This window comes from Notolabrus celidotus, chromosome 11 (genome assembly GCF_009762535.1).
Source record: "Notolabrus celidotus isolate fNotCel1 chromosome 11, fNotCel1.pri, whole genome shotgun sequence".
Lineage (NCBI taxonomy): Eukaryota > Metazoa > Chordata > Actinopteri > Labriformes > Labridae > Notolabrus > Notolabrus celidotus.
The window spans coordinates 4,189,681-4,208,709 of NC_048282.1; the positions used below are offsets into that span (position 1 = coordinate 4,189,681).

The window sequence follows — 19,029 nt, forward strand, 5'->3', positions numbered from 1 at the left end:
AGACATCTCTGTAAGGGTCCGTGAACTGAAGGGAACATTATGATCTGTAGCCGGTGTTCAATGGAAAGTTTACCCCACAGCTGTTAAATAAAGCAATGTGCCTTAAGTCTGTTGAACCATCAACAATCGTCTCATGGTCAGTTCGAGCAAGTTAAGCTTATATGTTCATTATCCCGTCGAGCAGGAGTGAGCTTTTTGGGAGAGAGTGTGTATACACAACCAAAATCCCACTTTGTCTTTGTGCACTGGCAAGATCTGTGACAGTAAGCGTCTAAGCTGGTGTTCATTGGCTGCATGTGCCTCTTAAATACAATCACTATAGCTTCTGTGAACTGTAAAGTCAGTTATGTCTTGAGCTGAAATGCTATGTGTGGATAAAAATATGACACCTGAAGCTTTAGATACAAAGTAGGAGGGAGAGGAATCCAGTGATAGCAGTGAGTGACTCTGTCCAACATGGTAGAGTAGAAAACAAATGGAGAGTTAGTAAACCTGTACATGTGTGTCAGATATGGCAATATTTTGTGTACACTACGAGTCAAAAGTTTGGAAACCACCTCTCATTCAAGGGTTTGTATTTATTGTAATGATTGTAAACACTGTAGATTAATACTGAAGACATCAAAACTATGAAAGAACATATATGGAATTATTGAATGAACAAAAAAGTGTTAAACAAAGCAGAATCTGTTTTATATTTTAGATTCTGTAAAGTAGCCCCCTTTTTCCTTCATGACAGCTTTGCACACTCTTGGTATTCTCTCAGTCTGCTTCATGAAGTGGTCTCCTGGAATGGTTTCTAATGAACATGAGCCTTGTCAAGAGTTCATTTGTAGAATGACTTGCCTTCTTAATGTGTTTGAGATCATCAGTTGTGTTGTTCAGAGGTAGGGTTAGTACACAATGGATAGTCCTATTTGACTACTGTTGTAATCCAGATTATGGCAAAACCAGATTATTTCACAATTTTTATGTCTTCAGTGATAAACTACAATGTTGAAATTTATACAAATAAATGAAACCCATTGAATGAGAAGGTGTGTCCAAACTTTTGACTGGTTTTGTACATATGCAAAGAGTATAAAATCTTATGTTCCTCTTTTTGGAGCCCCACACTGTTCATCAAAGACTTGATAGGTGTTTTTGAACCATGAAGAATTGGGTGTGCGTTGAGAGAAACTTCCAACTCTGCACTCCCCCCTAAAGAAATTCATACATTTTTAAATGTTTTGCAATGCCCTGCAGACACGAAGGCTTAAAAGATGCTAGCCAAACAGCAGATAATGTAGCATTGAGAGATTGAGGACTCCTTGGTGAGAGGTGTTTGTTGCAAGTCTTGCAATTTACCATAAAAATATTGTCCTCCCAATCAACCAATCGGCAAATATTCAAGTTACTTAGGGTTAATTTCGTGCTGGGAGTTGACCTTTTCCTCAACAGGCTCACCACTCAGGGTTTAAAGACCTAGAATCACTCCCACTTTTGGAACACAACATAAACAGAAAGTGTTCAACAATTCACATTTGTCTGGCCCGAAACGATGAGACTGTCTGTAAAGTCAGTCATAAGCATGCATACATACATCATGAAGTTTGAGAAGTTTCAAAAGTTTTGGATGGGAATGTCGTGTAAATAGCTTTTTTTTTAAATGAATACAAGGGTTCGGGTTAGGTGTGAGAGGGAAAGAGTCCTTTGTAGTCAGAATCGTCAAACAAGCATCCTCTAAGAGTATTTGTAAGATTGTCTGTTTTTTATCAACACAATTACATCAACAGCAAACAGTTCAGTTCAGCAGCAGTCTATGTCTGTGAAGTCTCACCAGGCAACTGAACACTGTCGTTCTGGGTGGTATGCTCAGATCCAAACCCCAGAATCTCACCTTTATATACAAGCAAAGGTTCACAACATTTCACAGAATCCCTCCTGTGGCAAGAGTAGACAACGTTTTGATGCTCATTCTCTCAAATGTGAGTCAGAAAGTTCTGACCATGAGGATTTTATGATGGTCCTGACTCTTTTTTTCATATCTTGTCCTGTAAAGTCTCTTTCTGTTTCCTTTGCTTCCCTTTCTGCTCTCTTTGTTACTCGTCCCATGCGCTCAGATCCCTGGGTGTCCGGTTCCGTTCCCCGGAGCTCTTGCTACGAGCCTTCCTGGCACTCTCCTGCGCCTGCCGATACTTCTCCAGCATGCTCTTGTGTTTCCTCCTCAGCTTGTCATTGCACCACATCCTCTCGCAGTATTCCTCCACGTGCGGCAGGTTGGACGGGCCGATCAGCTGCATGATGTCCTTGAACCATGTGCGGGACTGACCCATTTGGTTTGATGACCCCCTGCTGTATGCAGCACAAGGCATCCAAGCCCTGTAGCTCCCTGTGGACCGGTCTTTGAACGACTCAGAGAGGCCGGCCATGTTGTCACGTGCCATGAGCTCGTCCACAGTGTCCCCCTGGAGGACTTCAAGGGTAAGGCGGGCTAGGGTCTGTGTGAAGCCGTGCTCTCTAGAGCGACAGATGTACACGCCTTCGTCCTGGCGGAAGAGATGGCGGAACAGGAGGCCCTGCTCGGTTGACATCACACGATCGTCCAGCTTCACCTACAAGAGGCAAAGATTGAGGTTATTATTCACTGTTATAAAAGATAAAACAACAAATTACAACAGTTCTGCATCCCCAAATTCAAAAAAGCTAGTGTGCTGTGTCAAATGTTGATTACAAACAAAATCAAAAGATTTCAGTCCCTCCAGGATTTCCAGGGATTTTTTTGTGATTGTTGCGGCCCAAAAAGCCTGAATTTGCGACAGCTTTTTGAAAAAATTGCGGTGAAAGTTGCGTTTTTTTTTCTTTTTTCCCCCAATAACATCTCAGGGGCAAGTAAATACACTAAATAATAGTTGTTTTTAGAAAACATTCTTGATGTGGCCACTGTGACTGTATTTTGATTCTCTTGATTCTCAGAAAATTGCCATGAAAGGACCGTATTGCACATTTATGACGGTCCCTGAATGCACCTCGCAGTGACAGAGGCACAGACAGTCAGTTCACGGCACTCTGAAACGAATCTGAATCTTTGATGACAAGGAGTTGATCGAACCTTACTGAATGTGTCTGATGTTTCACCAAACTGGATTAAATCAAGCTGTAGACCCGGAGCTTTTTACCGTAATAGCGGCAAAAACGTCAAACCTCAAATAGTAAACAGACGTCCCCAGTTGTGTCTTTGTCACTAACGCACACCGGGTAGTGATGTGCGGATCGATACTGAAATATCGATACTTCCGATACCAGATCTTTATGCTCTAAAATCGATTCTCAAATCAAAATATCGATACTTGTGATACTTCAATCATTTGAGACAGTGTATATCATTAACAGGAACACAGTGGAAAGTAACTAAACCATTGAGATCTTGTCTAAATGATACGCGGTTGGTGGGAACTACTAGTTCTAGTTCTTAATAATAAAACAATTATTTATTGTAATTGTTTTATTGTTTTACTTATATTCTATTTTGTTTGTGTTTAAAACACCATTTTCACATATTTCATATGATTGTGTCCTCTGTTTGTTTTTTCTGTTGTTGTATCAGCTCGACTATATCGTAAATGAGGCCGCTACCTCGATATACTTACAAGTTTAAAATAAATAAAAAAATAACTCAGAAATACACTACTTTTTTTAGATTTACCAGATACAATAGGTGTATTTTCACAAAGTATCGGTATCGGATCGGTATCGCCGATACCAGCCTGAATTTTACACAGTATCGGATCGGAAAGGAAATCGGTGGTATCAAACATTACTAACACCGGGGGTAAAAATCATCAATGAAGATGAGACAGATGCATGGAGGTGAGGAGAGCTGGTCCATAAGGCACACCTGCTGCAGGTAGAGAGCAAGCTAACACTGTGGCCCTCAAATAATTACTCTAGTATCTATAAATAACAACGTTGTCATCGTCACTTGTCCTGCCTGCTGTCCTCTCTTTTCACCCATTCTCTCTGCGTGTTTTATTGTTGAAAAGTGCCGATCAAGTGAGGACTTACGTTTATGTTCCAATGAAGTCAAATTGATGACAAAACCGATGACGTACAGGGGCTGAGATTAAGATAATTGGCCGCGGAAAAATCGCGCTGATTGGTTGAATTTGCGTTGATAGTTGCGATCGCGAAATCGCAACTTCCTGGAGGGACTGAGATTTGCGTATCATAAGAATCTTGTATTCAGTTGAAAACAGTGCAAAGACAAAACATTAAATGTTAGCACTGAAATATTTTATTGTTTATGAAACTTATCAATCATGTTCCAAAAGAGCTGGCGACTGCTGGATCATGTTTATATAATTTTTTTTTAAATGTATTTATTATTTAAAAGGACCATGCATATTAGTTAACATTTCTGTAAATATGCCAGAGTTAGCCAAAAGGCTAGTTTACATCCGTAGTCCCTTGCCAGATGTTAAAAAGGCTCCCTAAAATTATCAAGATTAAACAAAGATACAATTGAGTAAAATAAAATCAAAGTAAGAAGGTAGAGGAGAAACCAAAACACAAACATACAAACAAACAAACAAACAACAAAGAGAAGAAAAGAAAAGTACAAATAGTACCATACGATTAAAAATGACTAAAAGCAACATAAGGACATGATATGACAGTTTTGGAGAAAGTGTCCATGGACATAAAATACATGGAGCAAGACAATCAGGAAGCAGCAATGAATAGAAGGTTTGCTCTTTGCATGGGACAGTTTCATCTTGCATTTGTGGATGCAGCAACAAACTGTACACAATCAATAGTTTTTCAAAATGATTTTGAGCCAATGCAGTTGTTTCCACTACAGTCAAATCTGTTTTTGCTGATTTATACTTCTGCGTTGAATCGACGATGAAGCCTACGCCGGGGGTCCACGTAGCTTCTGTACCTACGCAGAGGACTACACACGTAGCTGACATACACCTCCTCCAAAATGTAACTACCTGTAGAATCAACGTGGACTATCAGGCTATCAGAGAGACCACACTGCCCTAAAGCATTTCTGCTGAGGATTGCATCGACGCACAAGTATGTGGTGCTCATGTCCGCGTGGACCACTGCTGCATAGGGGCGACGCAGAAGGTTCAATCAGCCTTAAAGCAATGGCACTGAGAGCCCAAAGATACTGACCATCCAGTAATGGTTTTTGGCTTTGTCCCTTTTACACAGTGACTTCTCCAGATTCACTGAACCTTTTAATTGTATTAGATATTGCAGTATTGCAGATAATGAAACCCCCTAGCCGTTGCAGTGTCATACTGAAGAACATTATTGTGCAACTATTGAACCACTTGCTCACCCGGTCTCTCACAGAGTGGTTAACCTCTTTCTATCTTTACTCCTGAGAGACTCAGCCTCTCTGAAATGCTATTTTGTACCAAATTACACCAACGTTGCAAATTAACCTAACAAGCATGGAGATTCTCCTTCAGGTCTTTTTTAAGCATTACACAACTTTTAAGTATTTTCTTGTCCCTGTCCCAACATTTATTAAATTAGTTGCTGGCATCAAATTATAAACAAGCTTATATTTTTCATAAACAACATTTTTCAGTTTCAATATTTCATGTTGTTTTTGGATTATTGTGATTGAATACAGGATTTAAAGGATTTGCAAACCATCACATTTTGTTTTTATCAGCATTTTACACAGCCTCACAGTTTTGGGGGGATGTATGAGAAGATGCACAGAGGAGGATATCTTAATTTGGTGGTAAAAGCATGCCATTTGTCTTAGATTGGACTGATCATTTGTTTTTGCAATGTATAAAAGAAAAACAGCTGGTTATATTTGACACTTGGTGCGCAGCAATGAGTGAACTAATTCATCTGGCTGAAACAAACACTTTAAAAAGGAATCAGGGAGTAAAGAGCATGTAATCCACTTCTATGCGTGAGAAAGGAAAGAGGGAGTAAAGGGCTCTTTGTGCTGTTTTCTCAGCCTGAAATTCAACAGCAAGAATGCACCATGAAATCCACTCACTGTTAGTTTTTACTTTTGCTTTCCTTTCTTTTTCATACCTTCTCCTGTCTCCACCAGGTTTTTCTTTCTTCAGTTTTACCTCTTTTTTCTCTCTATACACCTCCTGATCCTTCCTCTTTTTCAGATTCCATCCCTCTGCTTGTCCAACCATCCCTCCACGCCAACACAAACACAGCAGCCTCGCCTGCTAGATTGGCAGCCAAATGTTTATTTGCAAGGAAACGGAGAGGGGTGGTAATGCTTTAATACTTACACGGCTGGCCGAGGCTTTCGGCTAAGCTTGGAGACACATATCCTCAAACAAATGAATGATTACTGTGGGTGTGGATAAACACAGCGATGTAATTTTCTAAGTACTTTGCTACACCATGTTTAAGTCGGAGCAACCGGCAGACTTTAAGTGACACTTCAGCTTTCAGTGGCATGTGGTCAAGGTTTGAAAGGAATTCCCTGTTTATCTAAGAGAATGAGTGGCTGTGCGTTTTCCTTTGAAATGTAACTGCTTAATTTCAGCCATATGCCGAATGGCTGTCAAATGTGTCAAGCACGTGCCAAATTCACACTTAAAGCTCACTTTTAAAGGTAGAGACTCAAGCCACCATTGGCACAACTATGTCTCCTTCCCCCATCTTACAGCAAATGCTTCCCTTCCTTCCCTTTATCACAGATACATTGAGATAGATCAGGATTAGGGATGTTAAAAATTAAGAGAGTATTGATTAATTGATTGTTAAAAACATCCTCAAACATGTTTTTTTTGTTTCAGTTTTCTATCATGTGGAACAAACATCATGTGGTCTCATATTTGGTTCAGCTATCAGGGAGGTGTTTTATGTTTAAAGCAGGTTTCAATGTGATTTCGATCAGCTGACTGCAGAAAAAATCATCGGTTTCGACCTGCCCCCCATCTAGGACTTGTACCGGTCCCCATCACCGCTGACCCCTCACACCCTGGACACAAATTCTTCAAACTCCTCCCCTCTGGCAGGCGCTACAGATCACTGTGAGCCAAAACAACCCGCCATAAGAACAGTTTCTTCCCCCAGGCTGTCACTCTGATGAACACTAAACCATAACAGTGTCATACCTGTCAGATAAATACTCTCTGTAAATATACATGTAGATACACAATGCAACAATTCTCCAAGCAGAATTCCATATTTCTATTTTTTGTATTATTTAACTACTATTTTTATAATGTAAAACTACCTCTGCTAGTCACCACTGCACTTTATCATATTATCTTATTTTTTTATTTAACCTTTATTTAATCAGATAAAAGACCCATTGAGATCGAGACCTCTTTCGCAAGGGTGACCTGGCCAAGAGAGGCAGCAACACACTTCATAGTAAATAAAACAGACAGATAACAATGACAACAAACATTAAAATATAAAATACAAGCAATTTGATAAAATAAAGTGCAGAAGTTATTTTACAGTTACAATTTAAGAACACAGGCACTGTGGAAGGATTTCCGTTGTCGTTTTCTTAAGATAGAGCGGAAAGCTTCCAATGAAACAAATGCTGACAGTTTCAGTTCAGATTGGAGGGCATTCCAAGCAGAGGGGGCAGAGAAACTGAATGCTTTTTTTCCCGTTTCAGTTCGAACACGAGGAGTAGAAAGATGCAAAATGTCATTTGATCGTAGGGCATAACGGCTTCCAGTTCTCTGGAGAAAAGTGCATAAATAAGTAGGAGCCAAGCCAAGAAGAGCCTTATAAACCAGAGTCATCCAGTGTGTATATCTCCTTACATTTAAGGAAGGCATGCCAGCTTTAGCGTACAATTCGCAGTGGTGGGTGAGGCGCCTACAACCAGTGATAAACCTCAGAGCACAGTGGTAGACCGGAACCAAGGTCTGTAGGCAGCTGGATGAAGCACACATATACACAACATCGCCATAATCAAGTACAGGCAAGAAAGTAATATTATTTTAGCCTGTACATATTAGTCAAGCCTATTTGTTGTTCTTTTGTATTTATAGCTGATGTTATTGTTATTTTTATTTTATTTTTATTTATAGGTCTTATTCTTATGCCTTGTACAAAGAGAGCACAGTTTACTAAAGTCAAATTCCTTGTGTGTTCAAGCACACCTGGCCAATAAAGCTGATTCTGATTCTGATTCTGATTCTGATTCTAAAGGTGTTGCTCAGCTGTGCGCCAGGTCTCCACGAGTGCTTATTTTCTCTGCTGCCTGATTATGAGCCGGTTGCACTCCCGGCTGACATCTGACCTCGTTCACATGTTTATTTTTCTCAATAAGAACGAGTAGACAGAAAACTGGACACTGAGTCTGAAGTAAGTTTCTGTTCAGTTCCCTAGTTGAAGTCCAATCCTTCACTTTTATGACTGTATGTCCGCAGAGATTATGAGCCTGCTCCACACATTGATATTCTTGAAGAAAGGTACTTTATTAATCCCCAGGGGGGAAATTCAATTTTTTCACTCATGCTATTTTTTGGACATGCTACACATACAGTTTTGGTATATACATACAAATGCACACACATGCAGTGAACATGCTTAGGAAGAGATGTCAGAGTGAGGATACTACCATCAACCGGCGCACCCCGAGCAGTTGGGGGTTCGGTGCCTTGCTCAAGGGCACCTTGGCAGTGCCCAGGCAAGTGAACCAGCACCTCTCCAGCCACCAGTCCACTTGCCAAACTTCGTCCATACTGGGACTTGAACCGGCGAACCTTCGGTTCCCAAGCCAAGTCCCTATGGACTGAGCTTCTGCCGCCCCAATATTCAGCATGTTTAACATTTTTTTATGCCTCAATATGATCCGTAGCTATTCAATACCATCAGTTATATACATTGTGTAGCTAAGGAAATTTTGATGTAGTGGAAAAACACATTTGGCATTGTTTTTGACATCGAAAAAGTAAAAAAAATGTAATGATTAATCGATAATTGAACGTTAACATTTCCAAAGATTCATCACGAAGAATACTTAAAATTTGCATCCCTAGCTGGAATGTTTATATTTTTCAACTGACATAGATTAACTCGTCATCTCACCTCCTCCTTGTGGTTGTCACGTTGGATGAGCCAGGTAACAGTAGCTTGTGGAGAGCGAGGAACACACTCCAGGAAGGTGCTGTTGTTCTCCGTCCCGTACACAACCCTGTCTTCTGTAACATCGAGGTCTTCTGCTTGAAAAAGGAATCAAATGAAAGAGTGAAACATTCATGTTTTTATGTGCATCATAGAGCAGAACTCTACAAAAGTACAAGGCTATATTTGAGATTCCCTTGATGTCCACTTGTTGCACAATTTGTGAAAGATGCAAGATAGCAACCACAAAGTAAGCCTTAGATTCCTCTTAATTTCACACATTGATGAAGGTGCATGTGAGATGCATTTACAGTAATCCTTGCATTCCACTTAAGATGTATTCGTCTATTCTCCTAATTTTTCGCCATAATGTTTAGCAATGTTATATTTACTGTTAATATTTTGCCATCCCTGAATGCACACATATTGCCTATACAAGGCAGCTTTCTCTTTGTGTAGTTTAACCACGATTCACTTTTTCACTTGTAGGGTTTTGGGTAAAAGCTGTAAATTGTAAAAACTGTTGCCCAATCTGAACTTTGCTGGGAAAAAAGTAACTTCTACAAGTTGATTGAAAATGGCTCCTGTGGTGATGTAACGACAGGAATGATTTTACATATACATCCATTCGAATCACTCACTCCTCGAGTGATTCCACTTCCTCCTCCACCGTAATGGTTTGCTTCTGTTTTTGCAGAGTCAATATGTCCAAAGTTAGAGCAAGACTAAACTCCTCTGATGTTGGTTAAACAATCCATCACCAATGTGTACTTACTGTCCCAGCATCTGAGGACCAAAGAAATCAGTGGTTTATTTTTAACAACAATGCACTAGCTACAGCTGGCAACCACTTCACCTCCGACTGCTTCAACAACAAGACCAAACCACATGAAGTTACACATAAGTAAACAATCAAATTTCAACACACCACTAAAAGAGATGCTGATGTAACCATAGCTGCAACACTTCAATAGTAGCCTCCTCCTGTTCAGGGTCAGATTTAATGTCATATGTGTAGTGTACTTGTATGGATTCTTCTGGAGTGCTCGCCATGCTTGTTTCAGTGTTTATCCACCTCTGCATCTGTCTGTACCTGTCTGTGTGTCTCAGACATGTCTTGGGCTGATTACTGTAACCTTTTGGCAAAGATAGACCGTGTTTCTTTCCTGTGGTTGTTGTGTTTATGCATGGTGTGGCTCACTGGCTGCTGGTCTACCATATTTAGAGTACAGGCATGAAAACAGTTTCTATCTCAAGAGGGAAGAATAGTTTATTTTTGAAAGCATCTTTTTCTTCTAGGACTTTAATTCCAAATATTTCTTCTCTTATAAAGAAATGTTACAATCTGAAATGCAAACCATTGAAGGCTGCAACAGTTCACACACTGCCCATCCCTCCAAAAAGTTGCACACTCTCATATTTCATTGGACCGCCTTTAGCTTTGAGTATGGCACATATTCACCATGGCATTGTTTCAATAAGCTTCTGCAATGTCACATTTATTTTTTGTCCAGAGTTGCATTCATTTTCTGCCAAGATCTTGTATTCATGATGAGAGAGTTGCTGCATAAAGTCTTCTTCAGCACATCCCAAAGATTCTCAATGGGGCTGAGGTCTGGACTCTGTGGTGGCCGATTCGTATGTGAATGATGTCTCATGCTCCCTGAACCACTCATTCACAATGTGAGCCCGATGAATCCAGGCACTGTCATCTTGGAATATGCCCGTTTCCATCAGGGAAGAAAAACTCCATTGATGGAAAGACCTGGTTCAGTTCTCAAGTAGTCAGCTGACCTCATTCTTTGGGTGCATAACGTTGCTGAACCTAGACCTGACCAACTGCAGCAACCCCAAATCATAACCATAGACTTTATAAATAATGGACGTAGTATCCGTGACATCACCCATGTGTTTCTGAAGTGCTGTTTTGAGGCCAATTGTCGGCGGGAGCCATATTGGAAATGATGAACTCATCAAAAACAGTGTGACGTAAAGAGGCGGGGTTTGAGCCTCCTCGCCAACAGCTATGTGCTCCCACCTGTCAGTCACATCAGTCATGTCCTTATTTGGGCAAAAACTTGTAATCTTAATATCTTCTGAGCCGTCATGTTAGAAAAAATTCACCCCCCCATACAGTGTGTGCTGATAGAGAAATTAGCTACGTAGACCCAGGCTGTAAACATGTTTATTTCTGCTGCAAAGATCGTCTTCTTTGAATGGGTGTGTACGTGGTTTCTGGTGTTTCTGCAGCCAGCCTCAAGCGGATGCTCAATGAACTGCAGTTTATAACACTTCCACATGGTCTTCATAGTTTGAGACCAGAGTTTGCCGCTTGATCATAACACCTCCCCCACAGACTTGTACGGTAGGCACGAGGCATGATGGGTGCATCACTTCATCCAACTCTCTTCTTACCCTGATGTGTCCATCACTCTACAGTCATGTCCAAAAGTTTTGAGAATGACACAACTATTAATTTTCACAGTCTGCTGCTTCAGTTTTTATAATGGCAATTTGCATATACTCCAGAATGTTATGAGGAGTGATCAGCTCAACTGCAATTAATTGCAAAGTCCCTCTTTGCCTTGAAAATGAACTTTATCACCAAAAACACATTTCCACTGCATTTCAGCCCTGCCACAAAAGGACCAGCTAACATCATTTCAATGACACACAGGTGTCACACACATTAACACAGGTGTGGGTGTTGATGAGGACAAGGCTGGCGATCAATCTGTCATGATTGAGTGACTGGACACTTTAAAAGGAAGATGGTGCATGACACCATTGTTCCTCATCTGTTAGCCATGGTTACCTGCAAGGAAACACATGCAGCCATCATTGCATTGCACAAAAAGGGCCTAACAGGGAAGTTTATAGCAGCGAGTAAGATTGCACCTCAGTCAACCGTCTATCGAATTATCAAGAACTTCAAGGAGAGAGGTTCAATTGTTGCCAAACAGGCTCCAGGGCGCCCAAGAAAGTCCAGCAAGCGCCAGGACCGTCTCCTGAAGGTGTTACAGCTGCGGGATCGGGCCACCACCAGCGTAGAGCTTGCTCAGGAATGGCAGCAGGCAGGTGTGAGTGCATCTGCACGCACAGTGAGGCGAAGACTTTTGGAGGAAGGCCTGGTGTCAAGGAGGGCAGCAAAGAAGCCACTTCTCTCCAGTAAAAACATCAGGGACAGACTGATATTCTGCAGAAGGTACAGGGACTGGACTGCTGAGGACTGGGGTAAAGTAATTTTCTCTGATGAATCCCCTTTCCGATTGTTTGGGGCATCTGGAGGAAGGCTTGTTCGGAGAAGACGAGGTGAGCGCTACCATCAGTCCTGTCTCTTGCCAACAGTGAAGCATCCTGAGACCATTCATGTGTGGGGTTGCTTTTCGGTCAAGGGAGTGGGCTCTCTCACAATCTTGCCTAAAAACACAGCCATGAATAAAGAATGGTACCAGAACGTCCTCCGAGAGCAACTTCTCCCAACCATCCAAGGGCAGTTTGGTGATGAAGAATGCCTTTTCCAGCATGATGGAGCACCTTGCCATAAAGCAAAAGTCATAACAAAATGGCTCGGGGAACAAAACATTAAGATTTTGGGCCCTTGGCCAGGAATCTCCCCAGATCTTAATCCCATTGAGAACTTGTGGTCAATCCTCAAGAGGCGGGTGGACAATCAAAAACCCACAAATTCTGACAAACTCCAAGCATTGATTATGCAAGAATGGACTGCCATCAGTCAGGATTTGGTCCAGAAGTTGATTGACAGCATGCCAGGGAGAATTGCAGAGGTCTTGAAAAAGAAGGGTCAACACTGCAAATATTGACTTATTGTATGAATTCTGTTTAATTCTCAATAGAAGCTTTTGATACTTATGAAATGCTTCTAATTGTATTTCATTATACCATAGAAACATCTGACAAAAACACCTAAAAACCCTGAAGCAGCAGACTTTGTGAAAATTTAATATTTGTGTCATTCTCAAAACTTTTGGCCATGACTGTAGACAGGGTCAATCTGGACTGGTCAGACCACATGACCTCCTTCCATTGCTCCAGAGTCCAACCTTTATGCTTCCTAGCAAACCTCCTTAGTTGTTTTCTTTGCTTGATGCAGGACAATAATTTGATCCTTCTGAAACAGATTAACATCCTTTCCTACTACAAGAGGATATGTCTTCTGACATATTTGTTTAATAAATAAGAAGCTACTCACCGCATCAGGTAGGGTTCAACAAGATGTTGCTAGCTGAAACATATTCATCACTGCAGTAATTATCCAATGGAAGGCTCTTACCTATTTGCTTTGTTACATCCAGGTTGCAACTTGTGAGTTAACATTTAGAATAACTCTCACATAGAGTCGAAGTCGTAAGAGAAGATGACATGTAAGTCTAAGAAAACAAACATGCCTCCGGGGATTGACACCTTGGCACAAAGAAAGCTTGTAAAATCAGAGTTCTTCCAAGGGCCTTCAGGGAGACATACTTCAACACCTCTGCATTAGAGCTCAGTAATCAGGTGAGCTCAATCCAACACATGAACACATTCTTTCTTCCTGCCTCGCCACATCCTCGCTTATCTCTAATATACCACACCATCAGATCTCCTCATATATTTATCAATTCTTCCAAATATTATGTCTTCTTACTTTTTGTTTGTTCTTACTTTTCAAATAAAATCTGATAGCTCATAGTTTGAGCTCTCAGTCCGTCTTTATCTCTCTCAAACACACACACACACACACACACACACACACACTGTTTATGATGAGAAAAATGAGGTGAAACGTTTATAGGATGTCTTAGTGTATATTTCCTTAAAAAATCACATGTCTCACATCGTCCAACAAGGTTAAAGTTGGTGTGAAACAAGTACCATAGCATGCTCTACATGAGTTTTATATGTAGTGTTTAAACAGATGTGATTTTCTGAGTGGCTAACATGTCTTCTGTCTCTTACACCGTACACCATCTGTTTCTGAGTGTTTGGAGAAACTGACCTGTCCAAATCAGACGTCTCATGTAAATACCCTTTGGCTTTCATCCTGAGAGAGAGGCATGAAGCATACACTGACCCTTACAGACACAAACACAGACAATTTTCATTAGGGTTGGCAAACGTCCAACAGCATCTCCCCTGGACTTGAAGAGTTTTGGGACTCATGAACAGTTTACACAAGAGCAGGGCCTCGATGGACTTCCCTCCCGTCCACAGCTAAACAGTTTAGAGAGTGCAAGGAAAGCACCACCCTCCAGATGTTAGAAAGAAGAAACGCTTATCTGACTTTGCTTCAGGTACGCAGAACATTTCAAACATGAATTTAAAAACAAGACAGTGGGAGGTCTTAAACACTGTGAAATGAGTTTTTAACGATGTTTAGAATACTGAATTAAATGGGGAGTATTTAGCTTTTTGTTCCTGTTACAATTTCCCCTTTATATATTTAAATAGACGAACTAAAAGAGGATCCTAACCCTAACCGTCCCAGCATGTGTACAATTACCTGCAAGACTTTGTGTTAAGTATAAAGCTGCAGCTGTTTATCTTAGCTTAGCATACAGATTGGAAGCATAGAGGTTGGCACGTTAGCTTGAACAAATACAGCACCTCTAAAAAGCATTGTCTCTGTTTCTCCTATTCATATAACACCCAAGCTGCAACCTCCGGTCTAAAAATATGAGGCCAATGATGAAGTGCTAAAAACTGCAGTCTGCTTGATGCTGACTCCGAGAGTACCGGTAACCACATACACACAAATTCAAAAAAGACATGTTTACAGCCTGGTACAAAAAACAAGTGTAGGATGGATAGCTCATTTCTTGAACAGCACACACTGTGGGGGATGATTTTTTTTCTAATGCAGCAATTTCAAAGATATTAAGATTACAAGTTTTACATTGTGAGAGGCACAGCTGACTTGATTGACAGGCGGGAACACTGTAGCTGTTAGCTCAGAGGCTCAAAGCCCGCCTCTTTACGTCACACTCGCTTGGCGCCCGCCGCTGATTGGCCTCAAAACAGCGCTTCAGAAACAGATGGGTGACGCCTCAGATGCTATGTCCATTATTTATATAGTCTGATAAAACCATAGTGCATTAAAGGTGACATATCATGCAAAATCGACTTTTTAATGGTTCTCTACCTGAAACATGTGTCCCTGGCATGTCTACAAACCCACCGAAAATGAAAAAAATTCATTCTGCCCCTGTTCTGATTTCTCCACCTTTCTGTAAATGTGTGTGAAACCAGCCGTTTCAGTTTTCAGTGTTTTTCATACGTCATAACACCATCCGGTCTGTCACGGAGTCAGAGCTCGGAGCTTGTTCAGCCCATAGACTGTATAAAATACAACTCAACTCCTCCTCTGTTTTTCATTACCTGCACACACGTGTGCTAACAAGGAGCTTAGGAGGGAGGCATGCTAGTTGTAGGCTGTCTTAATAAACACAAAGGTCGGTTTTACTCCCCACGTCTGCAGATTTGAAGATCAAGTGGATGATTTTTATTTATCATGGATAAGTGATAGCGCTAGTTAGCATAGCCACATAGCTGCATGTTAGTATCTGTGTACCAAGACACACGTTGACATACTGACAAATAAAACAACAAGAAACACTAAATCTGTGACCAATGGTTCAGAAAGGTCCTGCTGCAGGCGCCTCTCCGTCAGGATCAGATTCTGGATCAGATTCAGAGTGTTGAAGTAGCGCGGTCTGTAAGCAGTGTGTATATTCAGCCAACATGTAAACATTAGATCAACGTGCTGGAGAGCTGAGGCCACATCCACTCCCTGAGGGGGCGTGGTCAGAGAGAAAACAGACCGTTCTGAACAGGGCTGAAGAAGGGTGTTTTTCAGGCATGCCAAAATCTGATTTCAAAGTGTTTTTTTTAGCATAAACTTTAAAGACATGTTTTGGGGACCTCTTAGACCAGGGGTGTCAAACTCATTTCAGTTCAGGGGCCACATACAGCCCAAGTTGACCTGAAGTGGGCCGGACCAGTAAAATCATAACATAATAACCTATAAATAATGACAACTCTACATTTTTTCCTTTGTTTTAGTGCAAAAAAAGTACAAGAACATTCGGAAAATGTTCACATTTAATGAACTATCTTTCTACAGAAACAACTGTTGTAGTTTTTGCCATGCTGTGTCTCATAGTGGGGCCAAATATTTTACTCTTGAAGCCCTGAAACCTGCTGCGGACACACCAAACACACAGGTTAGCCATTCAACTGACACACAGTGTGTAATGTTTACTGCAAAAGAACAGAGAGACTATAATAATGAGCAAGGTAAAGTTGACTATTTTGGACCCCTCAGCTCAAACATGAACAGTCTGCTTGCTGGACAGTGTTGTATGAAGGGATAGTGCGAGTGTTAGTAGTGACTGAGTGCACCTGTGAGGCATGCACATGTATGGTAAGCACGCGTATAATTTGTGGCTCCTTTTGAAGATTGTGGATCCACCGTTCCTGCTGTAATAAGTTTAGATATAAAGTTTACATATATGTAAACTTTAGTGCTAATTGGGTCATCTTATAGTGCTTTGAGAAAAAAAGTCCCGGAGCGCTGTTCAGGTGCGCTCCATCAGCGCTATGATTTTATGCGACCCCCAGCAAACAAATCTGAAATAGTAGTTACTTTTATTGAAAAAATGCAGTTAATGTCTTCTCTGTAGTTTTTTCACTTTGCAAAGTTGTTCCGCGGGCCAGATTGGAACTTCTGGCGGGCTGGTTTTGGCCCACGGGCCGCATGTTTGACACCCCTGTCTTAGACCAATATATATTGATGAAAAAAGCATGATATGTCACCCTTAATGACAAGTTGTGGGGTAATGGTTGTGCATTAGCCAATCAAAGATCCCAACCCTCTTATTCTTAAATGATCCCCTTTAGTGAGCAGATAAAGCACATCAATGTCTGAACAAAGAGTCACACTCACCACTCAGGTTCTGATCCATACACTGCAGCGTGGGGTTTCCATGTCTGATGTCCTGCCTGCGGAAACGCCGTTTGCTGTTAGGCATGTATCGTGAACACAGCGATCCATCCCAGGCACAGTAAGGGTCTCTGGCCAGGCAGCACTCGGCACAGGCTTTCCCATAAGTCTCGCAGCGATGGAGCTTCACCTGCGCCACCCCAGCAGGAGAACCTAAATACAGGGCTTGCTGTTTGAAAGGAGACAGAAATGATGAGGGCTATTACACACTATTGTATGTTTGCAAAGTTATGACTTGAATTGCATTTACAACAACTTACCCTTTTCACAGAAATGTCCATTGATGTAATTGGTGTTGGAACCTGCAGCAATGACATAAATGTACCCAAGGTCTTTAAATGTGAAAAAATGAGAAAGAGCTTTTCTTCCAAGAACTCTCTGATGGTCGTCAACTACACAGGGTTTAAAGGACCTTATAAAAAGATAGCTATCTCTAATGGTAGCTTCTTTGACTTGGTCTTAACTTGGAGAAGAACAGAAGCAGCAGAGAGAAACAGGAATAAGTTAGACTAGGGAGTAAAACCTACTTTGAAGACTTGCAGCTCCTCCAGTGTAACTTCCTCTGTCTCCAAACTGTTTCCACTGTGCAGAGCAATGACCTTTAATACAGTGCCAATGTCTGAAAGAGGAGGACACACACACCGTCAGTGAAAAGGTTCCAGAGATGGGACTAAACATCATCAGTGTATCCAAATTTAGACTTCAGGTGTTAATGTTCAGAAAGGTATACAATCACACACCCGTGCCAATGAACATGACATCATACTGCCCGTCCTCTGCCTCGACTCGGTCCACCACGATCTGTTTCAGCTTGTAAGGAATGTTGGCCTTTACGAGCACAGGTTGGCGCAGAGCAGGAAACACTGGCCGCCACATCAGCGGGTGGTTGCGTGCAAACTGCAGAACTGAATCTGGAAAGTCTTTGGTGCTGCCAAACTCTCTGCCTGGCTGGTTGGTGATCTTGCTTGGACACTGGGAAGATAGAAGAAAGGGATGAAAACAAAGATCAGAAATGGTTAGTCACACAGAACTGCTTTGGTAAAGTCCTTGGCTGACTAAATAATAATGTGATACTGGAAGAGACGAAGAGAAGAGCAACATTTGAGTCATTTCTCCCCTTTGTCACTTTGTTCTGACCACTTTACTCCACTGTAGACTTTTTAAAAAAGACTTGTGGCATTTCTTTCCCTGACGCCTCCTCACAAACCCTCATTAGCAGTTTTATTGGGCCTTAAATGCTGGATTTAAGTTGAAAACTGTTGTTGTAGAGTTTTGGCTGTAGAATTTTAAAACAACTCTATAGAAAAGGAATTTGCTGACTGTTAAAAGTGCTCCAATTTGTGTCACTCAGAAAATGATTGTGCCTTTTCTTGGCTGAGATACTGTAGAACTCAGATCATTAATATGGCTGAACGCCATCCAGTAAACTCATTTACACGTCCAAATAAAAAGCATTCACGCAAACCAGTGACCCTTTAGTTTGCTCGTGGTTCAGATCAGCAAGTCTTTGCAAATAAACCAAGGTTTTTGTCACGCAGTTTTGACTTGAACTGTTTTACATGTCCAACGAAATTATGGGTAAATAATGGCAGCACTTCCAGCTGCGCTCTTCAGAACTAATCGAGTCTGTTGTCCCTGCTGGTGGCCAAGACCAGATTTCCTTTCAGTTCCTTCATTGAAAGCTGGTCAGTCTTTTCTCCTCCATCTTTTAAGGAGGGTGTAGTTTTCAGTTTGGTGCAATAAAGATCAATGATTGCAGCATAAAGCCTGGTTTATACTTAGATTTGTGCGTCGATGTGTCCGTGTCGTGCAGCAATAATCCGCCTAAATGCTTGAGGGTAGTGTGGTCTCTCTGATAGCCGGTCGCCTGTTTCTGGCCCTGCTACAATCTCTGTTTACTATTTCACAGCGATTCAGAACGTAATATCAGAATTTATAGCTGATAC

At 41.3% G+C, this 19,029-nt stretch overlaps 1 protein-coding gene across 1 annotated transcript in view; it reads right to left on the reverse strand.

Moving 5' to 3' along the window:
• Positions 1 to 1,047: 1,047 nt before the first annotated feature.
• Positions 1,048 to 19,029, reverse strand: part of sema3bl (sema domain, immunoglobulin domain (Ig), short basic domain, secreted, (semaphorin) 3bl) — a 137,352-nt gene continuing 119,370 nt past the window's right edge. Inside the window, exons 11-16 of the mRNA XM_034696071.1 lie at positions 17,824 to 18,055; positions 17,611 to 17,702; positions 17,344 to 17,385; positions 17,027 to 17,252; positions 9,046 to 9,176; positions 1,048 to 2,594 (exon numbers count right to left, since the gene is read on the reverse strand). Coding sequence (XP_034551962.1) covers positions 2,082 to 2,594; positions 9,046 to 9,176; positions 17,027 to 17,252; positions 17,344 to 17,385; positions 17,611 to 17,702; positions 17,824 to 18,055 — 1,236 coding nt within the window. The 3' untranslated portion in view covers positions 1,048 to 2,081. The remainder of the gene's footprint in view (positions 2,595 to 9,045; positions 9,177 to 17,026; positions 17,253 to 17,343; positions 17,386 to 17,610; positions 17,703 to 17,823; positions 18,056 to 19,029) is intronic.